We start from the raw sequence: 15,865 nt of genomic DNA, 5'->3' as shown, positions 1-15,865 counted from the left end.
TTAAGGTCACTTAGAAATGTCGAAAGGCAGTTTTTCTTTCAATAAAGACTACATTAAATGAATGATAAATCCAGTGTAGACATTGTTAATGTGGTAAATGACTATTGTAGCTGGAAACAGCTGATTTTTAATGGAATATCTCCATAGAGGTACAGAGGAAAATTTCCAGCAACCATCACTCCTGTGTTCTAATGCTACATTGTGTTAGCTAATGGTGTTGAAAGGCTCATTGATGATTAGAAAACCCTTGTGCAGTTATGTTAGCACATGGATAAAAGTGGGAGTTTTACTGGAGTGTGGAAAATATGAAGCTGTCTGGGTGACCCCAAACTTTTGAACTGTAGTGTATAATAAACTGAATTACTGTTAAAACCCAGTGACCATTGGGGCCACAGAGCTGGAAATAAATCAGGAGACACATGAACCTTCAACAACACAAGAGTCCAAACACCCAAACTAGTGTTTCACAATTTTAATTGATCACAGTAAAAGTACAAAAAAAATCATTTACAATGACCAAAAGCAAGTGTTGTTGTATCACTTACCAAGTAGCATACACATATTTACAAAGAATAAAACGCTAGGGTAAAATTTCTCCAGACAAAATAAAGTGGCGTTAAAACCAGCCAAAACAAAAATGTCGCCATTTCCCTAAAAATCAGTGTTTCTCCTCGTGAAACATTGGCAGAATCTCCTGCCAATGACCAAAGCCTCCTCATCCGTCCTCTCCAGCCAAACTATTGCAATAAAAACTCTAACGGTGCTACAGAGCGAAGCCCACTTCAGACCAGAGGGTAGCTGGCCGCCGTCGCGATGCCGCAGTGGTTCTTTCTGTCTTTGGCCATGAGGATGTAGCCCTTATCACCCCAATTTTCACTCCAGCTGCAAGAAAACAGACAGTTTAATGGACTTGTTTTGCTTGCGTTAATACAAGAGTTTGACGTTTTACAGAGTCTGAAGCCACTGACCCAGTTTCTGCTTTTAATTTAGAGTTCAGTTTAACATCTGTTGAATCACTTTGTCTCATCAGAAAAGCATTAACAGTAATGAACACATTGGTTTATTTCAGGCTGTGAAATTTGTCACATCTCAGGAGTTTATTAATGCTAACTGGAGCTAAAATGAGGTCTATTTTGATGAGCAAATTATAGTTGGTTATCAAAACTCTGAATACAAGCAGTAAAAGTAAAAATATGACTTTTGTTAAGTGAATTTTACACATTTAAATCCAAATAATTCTTTATAAATACATATAAGATCAGCGGCAACTGTAGTTCTTTTCATTTGGAAATTAACCAAAACAAGCCAGTAAATTCTGCCTAATTTATACAAAATTCTGACCACTAACACAGCAGCACTCTACTATCTGCTCTGTTCTGTGTTTTGGTCTGAGATGCTGGTTCTCGAATTTCCCTCAGGATTAATAATCTATCCATCCTGTGGTTCTGAATGTTTAATGGAGCACCTCTAAGAATTGACTGACCTGTTCTTGACGATCCAGTATTTCTTGCCGTCCACATCTTCTCCCTCGAAGCCGTAGCCGACAACCAGCACGCCGTGGTCCAGCTCCTCGCTGCTGCACTCCTTCTCATAGTAGATTCCTGAAAACGCAGCAAAAAAACACAAACAACAAGTCAGACATGAGCCGAGCACAACTTATCTTCACCTTTAAGATGAATAAAACTGCATTTGGAGGCATTAAATTCTATTTCTTTGCTCTCTTTTATCTCTAGTTTTGGTCTCTAACAACTCTTTGGAGAAATATTTGACTCGTTTTCTGCTAAATACTTCCCTCCACATCCACACAGATGAGCATGTCAGCATCATTTCTAAACTAATCTCAGTCTATAATATGTATAGCATGCTAAAATGCAGGATTTAATGGTCCAACAGCTGCTAGCATCAACAACAAGGCCAGTAATTCTTTATCTATGTTGAATTAACTGCTGGCAGTCAAAGCTGAGGTCTTGTTTTCGTCCAGAAAAGTGTCATAATTCAGAAGGGATGTGGAATGACACTGGATCAGAAAGCAAGTTTCTGGAGTTTTTAAATGAAAACATGGTCAGCAGCCTTTACAGAAGTCTTCTATTGGTGTTCTTAAAACTCTAAAGTAGTGAAGACGACATGTAAATGTAGCAGAAATTACACATTTTAAATGAAAAGTTATTAGTGTGGATGTAAACTGAGAGCTACAGCATTAAAATCAGCCGCCTGCTGCAGTGAAACTAAACTGTAAAAGCTCTAAAAGCGAAACAATGAACTGAAACTTTCTACGAAACTCAGAGGGAAGCTGCAGGCGGATTGAGGCGGTAATTCTGTCCAAGTTCATCGTCACCGATCTGCTTTATTAATCAAATGAGTTTCTTTCGTTTCAGCACTTTTCTCCTCTAATTGAAGTGTTTTCTCACAAAACCAAACACTGACCTGACTGATAAAACTGGAAGGACTCGTGTCCGGCGTCGATAGCGACTGAAACCGGTCCCACGGCGGCGACAGCCTTCATCAGAGCTCGCTCCTTACCGCTGGGGATGTCCACGAACCCGGTGTCGTTGGCAGAGTTGAACTTGGGGTCATAGTGACACGGCTGGTCATCCTGGAAGACAACAAGAAAAAGGTTCAGCTTAGAGTCCACGATATTCATCTTTCTGTTAAAGAAACTCTATGGAGCAATGACATCAGGGTTGTTCATTTAACCCTCATGTCGTCCTGCAGGTCAAAATTGGTTGATTTTTTTGTGAATGTTCTTAAAGAAAATATTAGAAGTTTTACTGATATATATGGAATCACTTTAGATATTTTTAGGATTTTTTGGAAGGTTTTTACAAATTTTTTGAAAATATTTACAAGAATTTTCTTGCCAAATTTGGGGGATTTATTTATTTTTTTTTTTTTTAAATAAAACTTTTAAGGGAAACTTTTAAGGAATTATTGATATTTTCTTCCTGAAAGTTTTGCAAATTTTCAGAAATTTGGGGAATTTCTTTGCTGAATTTTTTTCAGACAAAGAAACAATATTTTTTGGTGCCCATAAATGAGGCCAACAGGAGGGTTAAAGCAGTTTTTCCCATTTAAACAGGGCCTGGAGATGCAAAAATCAAAGGATACAATGACAAATAAATGGATAAAACTTCTTTGGGGGTCATTTAATCTAAATATTTAGCATTTTGGATGTTTTCTGAATCTGTAACCTGGAGATCGGAGCCACTTTTGATCAATGTTTTCTATTATTTTAACATTTTCAATCAGATTTTGAGCCAAGAAAACAACTGACAGACTTAGAAACACTCAGTTTCTTACTTAATGAACCCAAAGTTCCTCTACCACCACCTGTAGGACCACTAAACCAGTAGACAGCTGAGATACGTACTGTTCCCAGGTAGGGGTAGGCGTCCTCAGAGTCCAGGCCCTGGTTGTCCTTGATGTACTGGAAGGCCTGGTCCATCAGGCCGCCGTTGCAGCCCTCGTTGCCCTCAGGTCGGGAGCAGTCCACCAGGTTCTGCTCGCTCAGAGACACCATCTTGCCGGTCTTCCTGAAGTGCTGACCCTCCAGGGCTCCGGTGGTGCTGAAGGCCCAGCAGGAGCCGCACTGACCCTGAACACAGCAGAGGGAGGCGCTGGTTAGGACGCTGGCCAAGAAGGGACATCAGCTGGGTACGTTTGTGACAAAGAACAGGTTTTTTTCTGGCTGGAGATGACATGAACGGGAGGTGGAACATCGGATTGGAGGTGTTGATGATGAGTTTTGAATATTTTTGTGCATTTGTTTGACATTTTTGTCTCTTTTTGTGTAATTTCCAGTCAGAAGAAGCCTGTTGGTAGAATAAAAATTCACTGTAAATCTAAATTAGTTTCTTCTCAGATGTAGTTTAACCCCTAATTATTCATTTTCACACCAAATTTGGATCTTGAAATGATTTTTGTTTGACCAACAGGTTTATTCTTGATGGAGGTGACATAAACAAGAGATAAAACATTGAATTGAAGGTGTTAATGATGGATTTTGGCTATTTTTATGCATTTATTTGACATTTTTGTCTATTGTTTATGTCGTTTCCAGCCAGAATAAACCTGCTGGTTGAGGAGAGATTCACTCTGGAACCAGATGTGGTTCGTCTGGTGCACAGTTTGCCTCAAAATTATTCATTTTCACAACAAGTTTTGATTTTAAATTATCTTTTATTTGAACAAGTTTCTTCTGACTGGAAGTGACATAAAAAGTGACAAAAGTGTTGAAAGAAATGCATAAGAATAGTTGAAGTTCATCATTAACATCTTAAATTTAATGTTTTATCTCTTGTTTGTGTCATTTCCAGTCAGAAGAAACTTGATGGTCAAATAAAAATTCACTATTGAAAAATTAAATAATGGCTGCAACTTTATCAGAATGTGGTAAGCATTAAGCATTTATGAAAGTAATGTGCTTTTGTGTGATCCAGAACCATTTTCAACAAACATCCTGATAATTAACTAAAAAGGTAATGTCTGCCATTTATTTGTCTTCTGTAACTCAAAACATCATCTGTAGTTCCACTATTTTTTTAACCATTTCCATACCAGCCCACAATGTGGAAAAATAAATTAGTAATGATAACAATTAAATTGCAACCACAAAACGCTGTATTTAAATCATTACTAGTTGCAGGACATTCTCAGGTTTAGATTTTGCAGATATTTAGAAGTTTCAATGGTGACAGCAGAAAGAAAAAGAGCTCAGTTTTATTTGATTTGTTTAAGAATCCAGAAATAAATCTGCCGAAAAATGATCTGAGCTTCTCCTGTTCTGGTTCACCTTAAAAAAAAAAAAAAAAAAAATTACATTTAGTACTTTGCATGTTACATTTCTCACTTTTTAATACTTTTCATGGAGCTGCTTTCCAAATTAAGAGTTATTCTGCTGTTTATTCTTATGCATAAATGCTGATTTTACTCCTTTAATGTTTAATAAGCTGCCCTGTATTGTTATTGCACTCCATTTCCTTGACTTTGGAGAGCAGCTTTCTTTCAGTAAACAAACTTTTCCTGGACTTTGTGCTGCAGCGCTGTGACCTAATGTACATGACAGTGTTTGCTTCCAGTGAGCCGGTAGAACTGGTTTCAGCTTACGGGGTGTTAATGTATGCCGAGGGGTGGAGGGAACAGACTGTGCTGTCACGGTGCAGCAGGCAGATAATAAAAACAACCCTGAGTGGCCATCTTATCTTCCCGTACGAGCAAAACATTTACTTCACTGAGACACGGGCGTCCTGTTCTTTTAACAGGCACATCTGTGGCACAAACTACATCACTGAGTGTCTGCTACAGCTGATATTAGCCAGTCCATCTCCTGTAATGTGATATTATAGTGTTTCCATTAGTCAAGGGCCTTTTATTGCAGCATATAATCTGCTCAAGTGACTCAGCAAGAACAGCAGGCCACTAATTCACTATGTTCATGTTAATTTTTGTAGCTGTGACACCAATTTTGAAATTTACGAAACAGTTATGCTCAAGCTACCATTATGTATTATATTATACGCCACACAGGAATGTTTTGATCTCATTTCCGCTTCTTTCCATCTCTGCCAAATTTTCCCCGCTTCTTAAGAACATGACTAAACGAAGAACAAGCCGAGCCACACCTCAACGGCTCAATTTGCCAGAAAACCTCGAGGCTAAAGTACGCTACGTTACCTGGTCCTTAACGGGAGTGACGTAGCCCTTATCCCTCCAGTCCAGAGCACGGGGAGCCTCCAGGAAGTTGGGCTCCATGAACAGGGATCCCTTCACCTTCCTCTCGGCTTTGTGCTTGTAGCCGTTCATGAGCTGCCTGAACTCCTCGTGAGTCTGCGGGAAGAAAGAGAGTGAGAATGTGATGTTTCTGTTGCGTTTGTGTGCAATTTTTAGCTCATCTAAGCCACTTTTTAGCTTTTTCTTACACTGCATGTCACCTCTGGTTGTATTTTATCTTTATTTTTCAACTTTACATAACCCTACCCTTACAAATGTTATGTTTTTGTCTGTTTTTTTAACAACAAAACACAAATAAATCAGCTGTTACTCAATATTGCTTTTCCTCTTCTTTACTCTGTCACGTTTTTATGATACGCCCCTTATCACCGTCATCTTCTTGGTTTTCTGTGGTTTCCAAACCTTCTTCAGAAGCCTGATAAGCTGTTCCTGACGAGATACGGTTTGTGGGTGTTGAAATCTCAGCCTTACCATGTCCCCGAAGTGGTTCATGCCCAGGCGGTAGGAGTGTTTGCCCATGGAGTGGTCCAGGTTGTGCAGCTCGATCTTCTTCAAGTTCTTCTCCCACACCATCCGCCTCCACCCCTCCTCTCTCTGCAAAGAAACAGCAAATTCACAATCAGACTTTCCTGCAGGAGCACGGCGACTAGATTCACAAGGAAGAAAAATAAAACAAACACATCACCTCGTGGTATTTTTTACTGTGCCAGCTCTTCCACAGGTCCCAGTGATCGTCCAGCTGTGGGTCCAGACTGGGAGCTGAGAGCGCCGAGCTCAGGCAGACCACCAACACAAGTACAGGCAGCATTGTTGTGGTTCCTAATGCAGAAAAAACAACAAGAAGACGACATGTGAAGGCTCAGATTTCACAGACAGAGGGCAGAAAAATGGAGGAAGAAAGCACGGAGTATTATGAATCCGTGCAGGAGCAAAATTAAGGCTCGAAAACAACATGTGAGGCTATAATCTAACATAGAGTGGAAAAATGCAGCAATAAAACACTGAGGATTGTGAATTAACTATGGGGAGAGTCGAAAACAACAAGTGAGGGTTAGAATTTAACAGAATATGGGTTGAGAAAAGCTCCAAAACAACATGTCAGGGTTTAGACTTTAAAGAATAGTTTGGAAAAAATGGAGGAAGAAAACATTGAGCATTATGAATTAACAATGGGGGCAAAGTTTAGGCTGAAAAACAACATGTGAAGGTTATAATTCCACAGAAAAAGAGTGGAAAAATGCAGGAACAGAACTCTAAACATGATTAATTGACAATAGGGGCAAAATTCAGGGTTGAAAACAACAAGTGAGGGTCAGAATTTAACAGAAAAAGGGTGGAAAAATGCAGGAACAGTATTCTAAACATGATTAATCAACTATAGGGGCAAAATTCAGGGTTGAAAACAACAAATGAGGGTTATAATTCCACAGGAGAAGAGTGGAAAATGCAGGAACAAAGCACTGGGCATGATTAATCCACTGTAAGGCCAAAATTTAGGCTGGAAAATAACATTCAGGGCTATAATTTAACAAAATATGGGTGGGAAAATGCAGGAAAAAAGCCCTAAACATGAGAAAAACCACTGTAGGCTCTCGAAAACAACGTCAGGGCTTAAATCTCACAGAATAAGGGTGGAAAAATGCAAGAACAAGAGCTCTAAACACGGTCAATCCACTACAGATGCAAAATTCAGGCTAGAAACCTTTAATTGCATCAATCTTCTTTAGTACACTTTGTTCACTTCCATGATTCATCCGCATTAAAGCTGCAGCACATTCCTAACAGTACAGTCATTTCCCGACACTAAATGGGCCAAATACACAAAATAACTCCCGAAAATACACATTTCTAATCCTCCGTTAGCTGTATGTGACTTAATAACGACGTTATTGGCTATTTTCTGGTCGTTTTCGTGCCGGTCAAGGAGCGGAAACTTGGCCTCGATCCCAACAATAAACCGATCCTTGTTTTTGTTCTGGCCTCAGTCACGGGATCCGCTGCTGCTTCGGGTTCTCGGCCAAAGGAAAAACCAGGCCAGCATCGAAACTACAAGCAGGAAAACGAAAAGAAAACCAAAACTCGAACCGGTAAAGAGGCTGTTTTTTCCTCCTCAGCTGATGGAGCTTCGTCCTGATGGATTTAAACCCAAAATGGGGGGAAGAAACCAACAATGATGGCTGCTGGTTTAGCAAACAGACGACGACAAAGGCAGCCGAATGAAACAACATGGCTAAACACGTCGAAGAACGACAAAAAATATTAAAATACTTGAGTAAAAAAAACATTTCTAATTGGAAAACCGCTAAAAGAAGCATTTTCAAAACGAACCCTGGTGTGTTGTTTACGTTAACTTAACATTACACTAAAAAAGACCACAAAAAACGCAATTATTCCGGATTTTTTTTTGCTGCATTCGTTAGATTTAGCCTCCAAACTTGATTGTTAAGGCAAACAAGTCGAGTAAAACGTCCAAACTTACTGTAAACTCTTTGTTGTTGAGGATGAACGGGGGGAAACACTGATCTTCGGCAGAGAAACACAAAGTTTATAAAGGCCTGAGTGGCAGCTGAATGACGGCCCACCGAGCACCCTGATTGGTCCGCTGCTTGTTTGTTGCCGCGGTGCCCCCGCCCAGTTTTGACGTCATCGCGAAGCATGTGACTTCCAACCCCTCCTATGCAGAGGAGCAGTGTTGATTGTTTCGGGTTTAAGGCTTAAAATAACCTGTTTTTATCATATCTGAGTCGTTTGATTTCACTGGTTTCATCTGATACTGATTAACAATGACCCTCAGCGCTCATGATTAAAAGACCGGTGAGAAAAACGCCTTTAGAGGTGCAAACTACAGCAAAAACAGCACAACGTCTGTACAGCCAAGTGCCAATGAGTGGCAGCATTAATCACACGAGTTGGGTGTTCTTTGGAATAGCTCTGGCCATTTGTTGTTACTGGAAATACGGAGATGATTTGGCTTCTGCGGTATTGTAATTTGTATTCCGAGTAGGTCAGTGGAGAAACAGAAAAATCAATTTCTTAATCATGCTGAGTCATTTCGTGCAATCCTGGAAGCAAGACTTAGATTTTGTAATAATAATATCACAGTACAGATGTATAATACTCTATTACATTCGGATTAAACGTAAAAAGTCAAAATATACTGTAAGTGCCACAAATAGAAGCACTAACGATCCAGAACGGCCTGTTTTCACTGCCGGTTAATCTGTTAGTTATTTGATTGATAAATTGATTCGTTGTTTGGTCTACAAAATGTCAGAAAATTAAATGAAGTCCAAAATGATGTGTTCAGATGTCTTGTTTTGTCCACAACCCAAATATAGTCAGTTTACTGACAGAAAAGAGGAAAGAAAACAGAAAATCTTAATATTTAAGAAGCTGCAAATAAAGGATTTAGACCTTTTTTCATTTAAAAATTATTGAAATTGATTGTTCAATAATCAAAACAGCTGGGTATTTCATAATAATGTGCATTATACTGCTGAATCCTCATTATTGATGCATGATTATGTGTGTTACAGGTGGTGAAGCCGATTTTAGTGACTTTATTTGCAGCTGTTTGTACATTTTCTCCCTGGAAACAGTAAAGTTTTGTCTTAATCCAATAAAAAGGCGTCACTTTCCTAGAAAAATCAATACATCAGTGTTTATTTATTGATTTTATTTTGTATTATCAATCTGAACGTGTAAAGTAGCTAAATGTAGTAGAGTAAAAAGTACAATATTTGCCTATTTTGTAGGAAAGTAGAAGGATAATGTAGCAGAAAATGGAAATTTTGAAGTACAAGTAGCCCAAAGTTGTACATAAATACAATATTTGAGTAAATGTATTTAGTTACTTTGCATTAATGTAAAAGTGATGGTGAAGTTTTAAAAAAATACGTACAAATTAAGTGAATCTTGAGCTCAAACACACACATGAAGGAGCCTCCAGACATGTAAATGAGCTCATTTAAATCTCACACTCACTGTTTACGTGGAAGCAGATTTCCAGGAGCTGTGAACTGTTTTCTTTGTGTCACCTGCTTTCTGGTCTGCATGTAAATGTACTGATTATCTGCACCAACAGCTTAAGTACTGAAAAGTTACACAACAAACAAGATACTGCAGGTCGGCCGCTATATTAATGAGCTGCTGGAATAAAAACCAACTGTTTGTTCACATTTTCTCTGTTTTACAGCAGCTTTAACAAACAGTAAGGAATAAAGATAAGCTGTGTAATGTAATCAGTGATGGGGGGGGGGGTCATGAATATGCATCACAGCAGGACTTTAAAGAGCACAAACAGAATGAGTCAATCAGGATCGATACTCACGTGATTGATAAGACTGAGGAACTCTGATCAGGGCTGAGCTGTTTACGCATTCAAGCCTTTGTTGTTGTTCCTGTTATTCATGATAATCTGACATCTGAGGGGTAAAATAGACAAATATATATAATCAAAGACTCTGCATATGTACAATTTCACCTTCTCTATCCTTCATTTGTTTTACTTCATTACATTTATTTAACAGCTTTAGATTTTACACACAAATAACAAATAAAACATGATACACTTTCATACATTTAACTACTGGAAAATATTAAAAAATAGTTGAGATGAGCTCCTTCTTGACCTGCAACAGCCTTAAGATGTTAATGCATCCATAATAATAGTCTAATAATGTTATCTATGTAATAAAATAACACTGTAAACTGAGCTTTTTTTGCATTATGAGTGAATTTTATCTCATATTTTATGTTTATTTTGTGGACTATCCCTTTATGAGCAGTGCACAGACTAAAGTCCAGACCTTGACCTCAGTATTTTGAAAGCTTTGACCTCACAGGCCCAAAATGTTTCTATTGCATAAATCTGAAGCCTAATTTCTCCTGGTAATAGAAAGATTCCTAATTAAGCAGTAAATAATAAACTACATAGGCTTTAAGTACATTGTTCCTGCATTTAAAAAATAACCCCAAGACACCAAAAAGTTTGATTATTCTAAATCTGCAACTTGTTGTTTCTACTCTTTGGTTATTGCACGAATTAAACAAACAAGATATGACATGTTAGTGAGCTTTAGAGGAGGGTTTTGTTGCTTTTTTGCAGAGTGAAGCGTGTTTTCCCTTCATTTTCAGTCTTCACGCTATGCTAAGTTAGCTGGCTGGAGCTTCATATTACTCATACAGACAGAATTTGATTAATTTTACTGCAATAAACCGATTAAATTGCCACCATATGTGCATTTTTAAAAGCAGAATATGCACTTTATGATGAAACATCGTCATAGCAACAGCAGACAGTCACCAGTCATACAACGTGACCTGATTCATGAAATCCCATCCGTGTAGTGCATCATGTTCTGTCACATGCAGGAATGATGACAGTGCAGTTAAGTTGACATGCCATCATGCTCGATATTAGAACTAAAAATATGTCATTTCCTTGCATCTGCATCGTCCACCAGATGTGTGACCGGATCGAGTTGCTCAAGAAAAGTGACACATGACAATGATTGACGGAGCAGCTTCTGTCTGCTCGGCCCAAAAAATCCATGTCTGGGAGAATCTGAAAACAAGATAAGTGCAGTTGTTTTGGAGTGAAAATTATCAGCAGGGCTGGTAGAAATATTTACATAAAAGTGTGAGCAGCAAAAATGCACTTAAGTCAGTCAAAATGCTGCAGAATAGCCCCTGAAAGACTGTTATATACCTGTATATGTTGCATTATTAGAGCATTATTACCATATTTTTTGTTGAAGTTGGCAATGCACCCTAATTTATAAGCAAAAATTGTAATCTGTACATTAATAATGCCAATTATACGAATATAACAGAGTAAAAACAACAATATTTTCTACTGAAATGTGGTGGTGTTAAGTAGTTAAGTAGTGCAAAGTCAGTTTTATACAATTAGTTTCATCAGCCCATGCAAATAAAGTTTTAAAATAAATCAAAGTGTTGGATTTACAGTTTGAATGCATGTGTTTCTACTTTAAAATACCCAGTTGATATGAAGTTAACAGTAAATAACAGAATATAGTCTGTGTTGTCTTAACTTTTAGCTTTTCGTATAAGAAATGACCACCAACAGCTTGTTAATTTTAGCACAACAGCTGGAAAAAGAAGGAAGTAACCCACTTAAAATGTAGTAAAAATCAAACTACAAGAAATTAACGAATCAACATGTTATATTTTGTTGGTTTAATGTGTATAAAAATGAAGTGTAGCAGTAACAATCCATCATTTTACAAAGGGTTACATGCTGTCATGTTTCTCAGCTAAGAATTTCCACTTTTACCCTTCAGTTAACAAACGCAATTTATCAGAATTATTGAGTTTTAGAGAAGCTGTTGGGGTCGCAAAACTCTCACATTGATAAAGTCCCATTTAGGCCATATGCAGCATGTACAATTAAAACTAAGATGCAATCAAAGTCACTTCCCCTTCACACTTATCTGTGCTTTCATGATGACTTCTTTTATCTTCAGGCTGTTGTGGAGGCCTGCTGGGCTACTGGGAGAATCGCAAACGCTTCATTTATGAAGTCTACATTCTTTAGATTAGACGCCAACACGCCAACTGAAGAAGGTTATCAGCCGGTCTGGTTTTCTCGTCCTGACACAAAGATTAACTGACCTGAAGTGATGAATGCGTCTCCAGAACGGGGTCACTATCACTTCTAACATGTTGATTTTATTTTTTTTAAATAACTGTGTCAGTTAAGCAGTTTGTTACCAGATAAATCCAGAAGGTATTTGGTTTGATAATGGACTGAAGGTACGCAGCAACGTAAACAGTCCAACAGGGCTGTAGTACCCTGTTATTTAACCCTCCTGTTGTCCTCATTTACGGGCACCAAAAAAATATTCTTTCATTGTCTGAAAAAAATCTAAAAAATCAGCAAAAAATTCCCCAAATTTCTGAAAATTTGCAAAACCTTCAGGAAGAAAATTCCAATAATTTCTTAAAAGTTTCCCTTAAAAGTTTTATTTAAAAAAAAAAAAAAAATCCCCCAAATTTGGCAAGAAAGTTCTTGTAAATATTTTCAAAAAATGAATAAAAATCTTCCAAAAAAATCCTAAAAATATCTAAAGTGATTCCATAAATATCAGTAAAACTTGTAATATTTTCTTTAAGAACATTTGCAAAAAATCAACCAAAATCCAGCAAATTTCGCCGGATTTTGGTTGATTTTTATGTGAATGTTCTTCAGAAACATTTTTAACATTTCATTTTTTCCAGCAAAAAATGTTCAAAGATTTCCCAAAAATGTTGAAAATGTGGACACCAGAAGTTTCACTGTGAAAATATATTTTTTCCCGCATTTTCAAACTTTAAAACGGGTCAATTTTGACCCGCAGGACGACACGAGGGTTAAGTAAAAGTACAACTAATATGTAAATATACATGTATAAAAAAAAAACACTCCTGCAAATTTTTTTTGAGCGAAAAACACATAAGTATGATGAAGAAAATGCACTTAAAAAGAAAAATGGGTTCTACCATTATGACAAAAAGCTTTAAAACAGTTGCTAAATGGATCTAATGGTGTTTTCTTAACATCTTAAATGTGAGGCTCAGATACAAATTCATGTTTTCATCTCTATAAGATTAGCTGGACTTTGTTAGCTGGAGGGACACATTAGTTAACTTCATTAATTCATTTACAACTTCTAATGCTAACACTAGCAAAGTTAGCACAGTGTCCAGCTACAATAAAACATTAAAATGCTGCATTAATGTTATATGATGCTAAGCTAGCTAGCTAGTGCTAGCTATTAGCTTATTGACATTGTGCTTCATACATTAATGCTAAACCTAAATGTTTACAACCATGGTGTGAACTTGGAGTTTAGCATGAGAAATTTAGCATCTTAGCATTTAATCATGCTACTGTTAGAATGTCACAATGATAATATTTAGTATGCTAACATGCTAGCCAGCTAACTTTACATATTAACAGGCACGAGTTGATATATTGGTCACTATAAAATTATTACTTTGAAAAATAACTCCTGAATTTGCTGCTCTGATTATATACTAACATTGAGCATTTTGCTCTGTGACGATTACAAATGAGACAAAAGAATTAAGGAATAATTCAGAAATGTTCAGTTTAGAATAAAGCAAAAAGCAAAAAAACTGTTCTTTAAAAACGGTGACTATTTCCTGTACTGTATGAAAGGTAATTCTAGAGGTCAGGTTTACTGACAAAAATGTAACTCAACCTGTTGTCTATAGATTGAGAATCATTTCCCGTCACCTCCTGGTATGACAAGTTTCAACACAGACACGTGTATTTATGTTGTGTTCTAGAAGTTTTCCATGTAGCTTCCACCACAACTTGCATGAAGCTATGAATCAGAGAGCCATTATAATTAATATTTATGTTCACTTTTACAGATTTGTCATAACAATCAAGTCATTACGTATATTTAAACAATTCAAATTATGCTCAGAAAGGTAAATATGTTCCCTTGTTGCTGCTGTGTGACTAATTCAGACTCATGTAGTTGAACCAAGACGCCTTCTGCTCCAATAATCTCACTCAGTCAGGACAAATATTTCTGGGCGACACTCAACACCATCAGCAGTTGGGGCAAGTAAAGACAAACAGAGGAGCTGGAGGCGCCGACAGTCATGTGAGTGTGTGGGAGGATGATGACGTTCTGCAGCCGGAGCTCCACAATGAGCCCAGAGGAGTGTAAATAACATCGGCACAAACTGGAGGAAAACACGACCCCACAGTCCTGGTTTACAGAAACTTATCTGGTGTTTTCACTGAAGCAGTCTGTTGTACTCATCGACATTTGAACTTCTGCAGGTACCGTGTCACAAACTCTGAGACGTACTGTCAAATACTGTAAAGTGCAAAACTAAATCTGCATATAAAAACCTATTTTAAAGATGTTTTTTGTGATTTTTGCCCACTTTCGCTTTAATTTCTGTTTAGACTTTGTTGTATGGAAAAAAAATAAACAAGAAGAAATATTTAAGAATATGGTCAATTTGTTAGTATTTTAGATAAAAGCCTAAGACATTTTGCAGTAATTCCAATATAAAAATACACAAAAAATAATGCAAAAAGGGATTTTATCCGCTTTTTTTGATCAGAAATACAGCTTAACAAGTAACTAAATATGAGAACCACACACAACCTTTAATGTTACTTCATACAATTAAATGTTTCTTAAATTTAGTCAAAGCCCAATGTGAATTAAATTACATTTAATGACTTAAATGATCATTTTCCTCTAGATTTTCATTGTGTTGCACTACAGCTGCCCTGTTTGTTAAATTATGCACAGTAATCATAGCTGACAGCACATATAGTCTCTTTTACACTTCATATATGTGTTTATTGATCATAATATAGCCTTCCACCTGTAAATAGTACTTATTATGTGCCATTTATACTGATATTGTCATACCTGCTGTGTAGTTTGCATATGTCACAGTAACACTTGCATTTATGTCCAATCCTACTGGTCTATTATTTACTCTAAACATTAGTTTATCTGCACGTGTCTTTATATTCTTGTTGTTAAATGACCGTAAAGGAGAATCTAAACTAGCTTGGCTTCAACTGTAGAGCTGCTTCAGGAGCTCATGTCACAAAAAAAATCAAAACCACATTTACCTAAATATCATATTTGATAGCAAAAGCGGGATGTGGTTTTCATTTCCTCTCCTCTGCTGCATTCTCATCTACCTTTACGGTTTAGAAAACTCTCCCTCCGGCACGGAAACTCTCTAATTCAGATGGAAAAAGCATTAGAGAAAAGTTAAACAAACACAGTATTTTGGGTATTAGATAAAAAAAAAATTGTTAAAACATTTTGAGATCTTTTCAATCCCCAGGTTGGGATGTAACATTAATAGGATGAATGATACGCAGAAAACATCATATTGTGATGTTTTTTTACACATATATTGTGAAGACAGTCCAAATTTTAGAGGGATTTGGTCATTTTTTTTGGTCAAACGAATTCAAAAACATGTCATTTTTGCTGTTCCCAACAAGCTTGTTCCCTCATATGTGGAGAAACTGCTTTGTAGCATCATAAACTGAAGATTTTCTATCAGAAACCTTTAAAATTTCCAGCTGTACATCTTCAATTAGATGGAGACGGTGGCA

The 15,865-nt window shown here is 37.2% G+C and overlaps 1 protein-coding gene across 1 annotated transcript; it reads right to left on the bottom strand.

Annotated features, from left to right (window-relative positions):
- Positions 1-457: 457 nt before the first annotated feature.
- On the bottom strand, positions 458-8,357 carry ctsla (cathepsin La). The gene is made up of 8 exons (XM_023273618.3): positions 8,207-8,357; positions 6,413-6,546; positions 6,199-6,321; positions 5,671-5,823; positions 3,368-3,592; positions 2,425-2,593; positions 1,484-1,601; positions 458-882 (listed from the first exon to the last, which is right to left on the bottom strand). Exons 2-8 carry the CDS (start codon positions 6,533-6,535, stop codon positions 783-785), a joined length of 1,011 nt encoding a protein of 336 aa, XP_023129386.1. The 5' UTR covers positions 6,536-6,546; positions 8,207-8,357; the 3' UTR covers positions 458-782.
- Positions 8,358-15,865: the final 7,508 nt, after the last annotated feature.

The sequence above is a fragment of the Amphiprion ocellaris genome, chromosome 6 (assembly GCF_022539595.1).
Source record: "Amphiprion ocellaris isolate individual 3 ecotype Okinawa chromosome 6, ASM2253959v1, whole genome shotgun sequence".
Lineage (NCBI taxonomy): Eukaryota > Metazoa > Chordata > Actinopteri > Pomacentridae > Amphiprion > Amphiprion ocellaris.
Note: the sequence above shows the minus strand (reverse complement) of the source record. Positions and strands in the feature narration are given on the sequence as shown.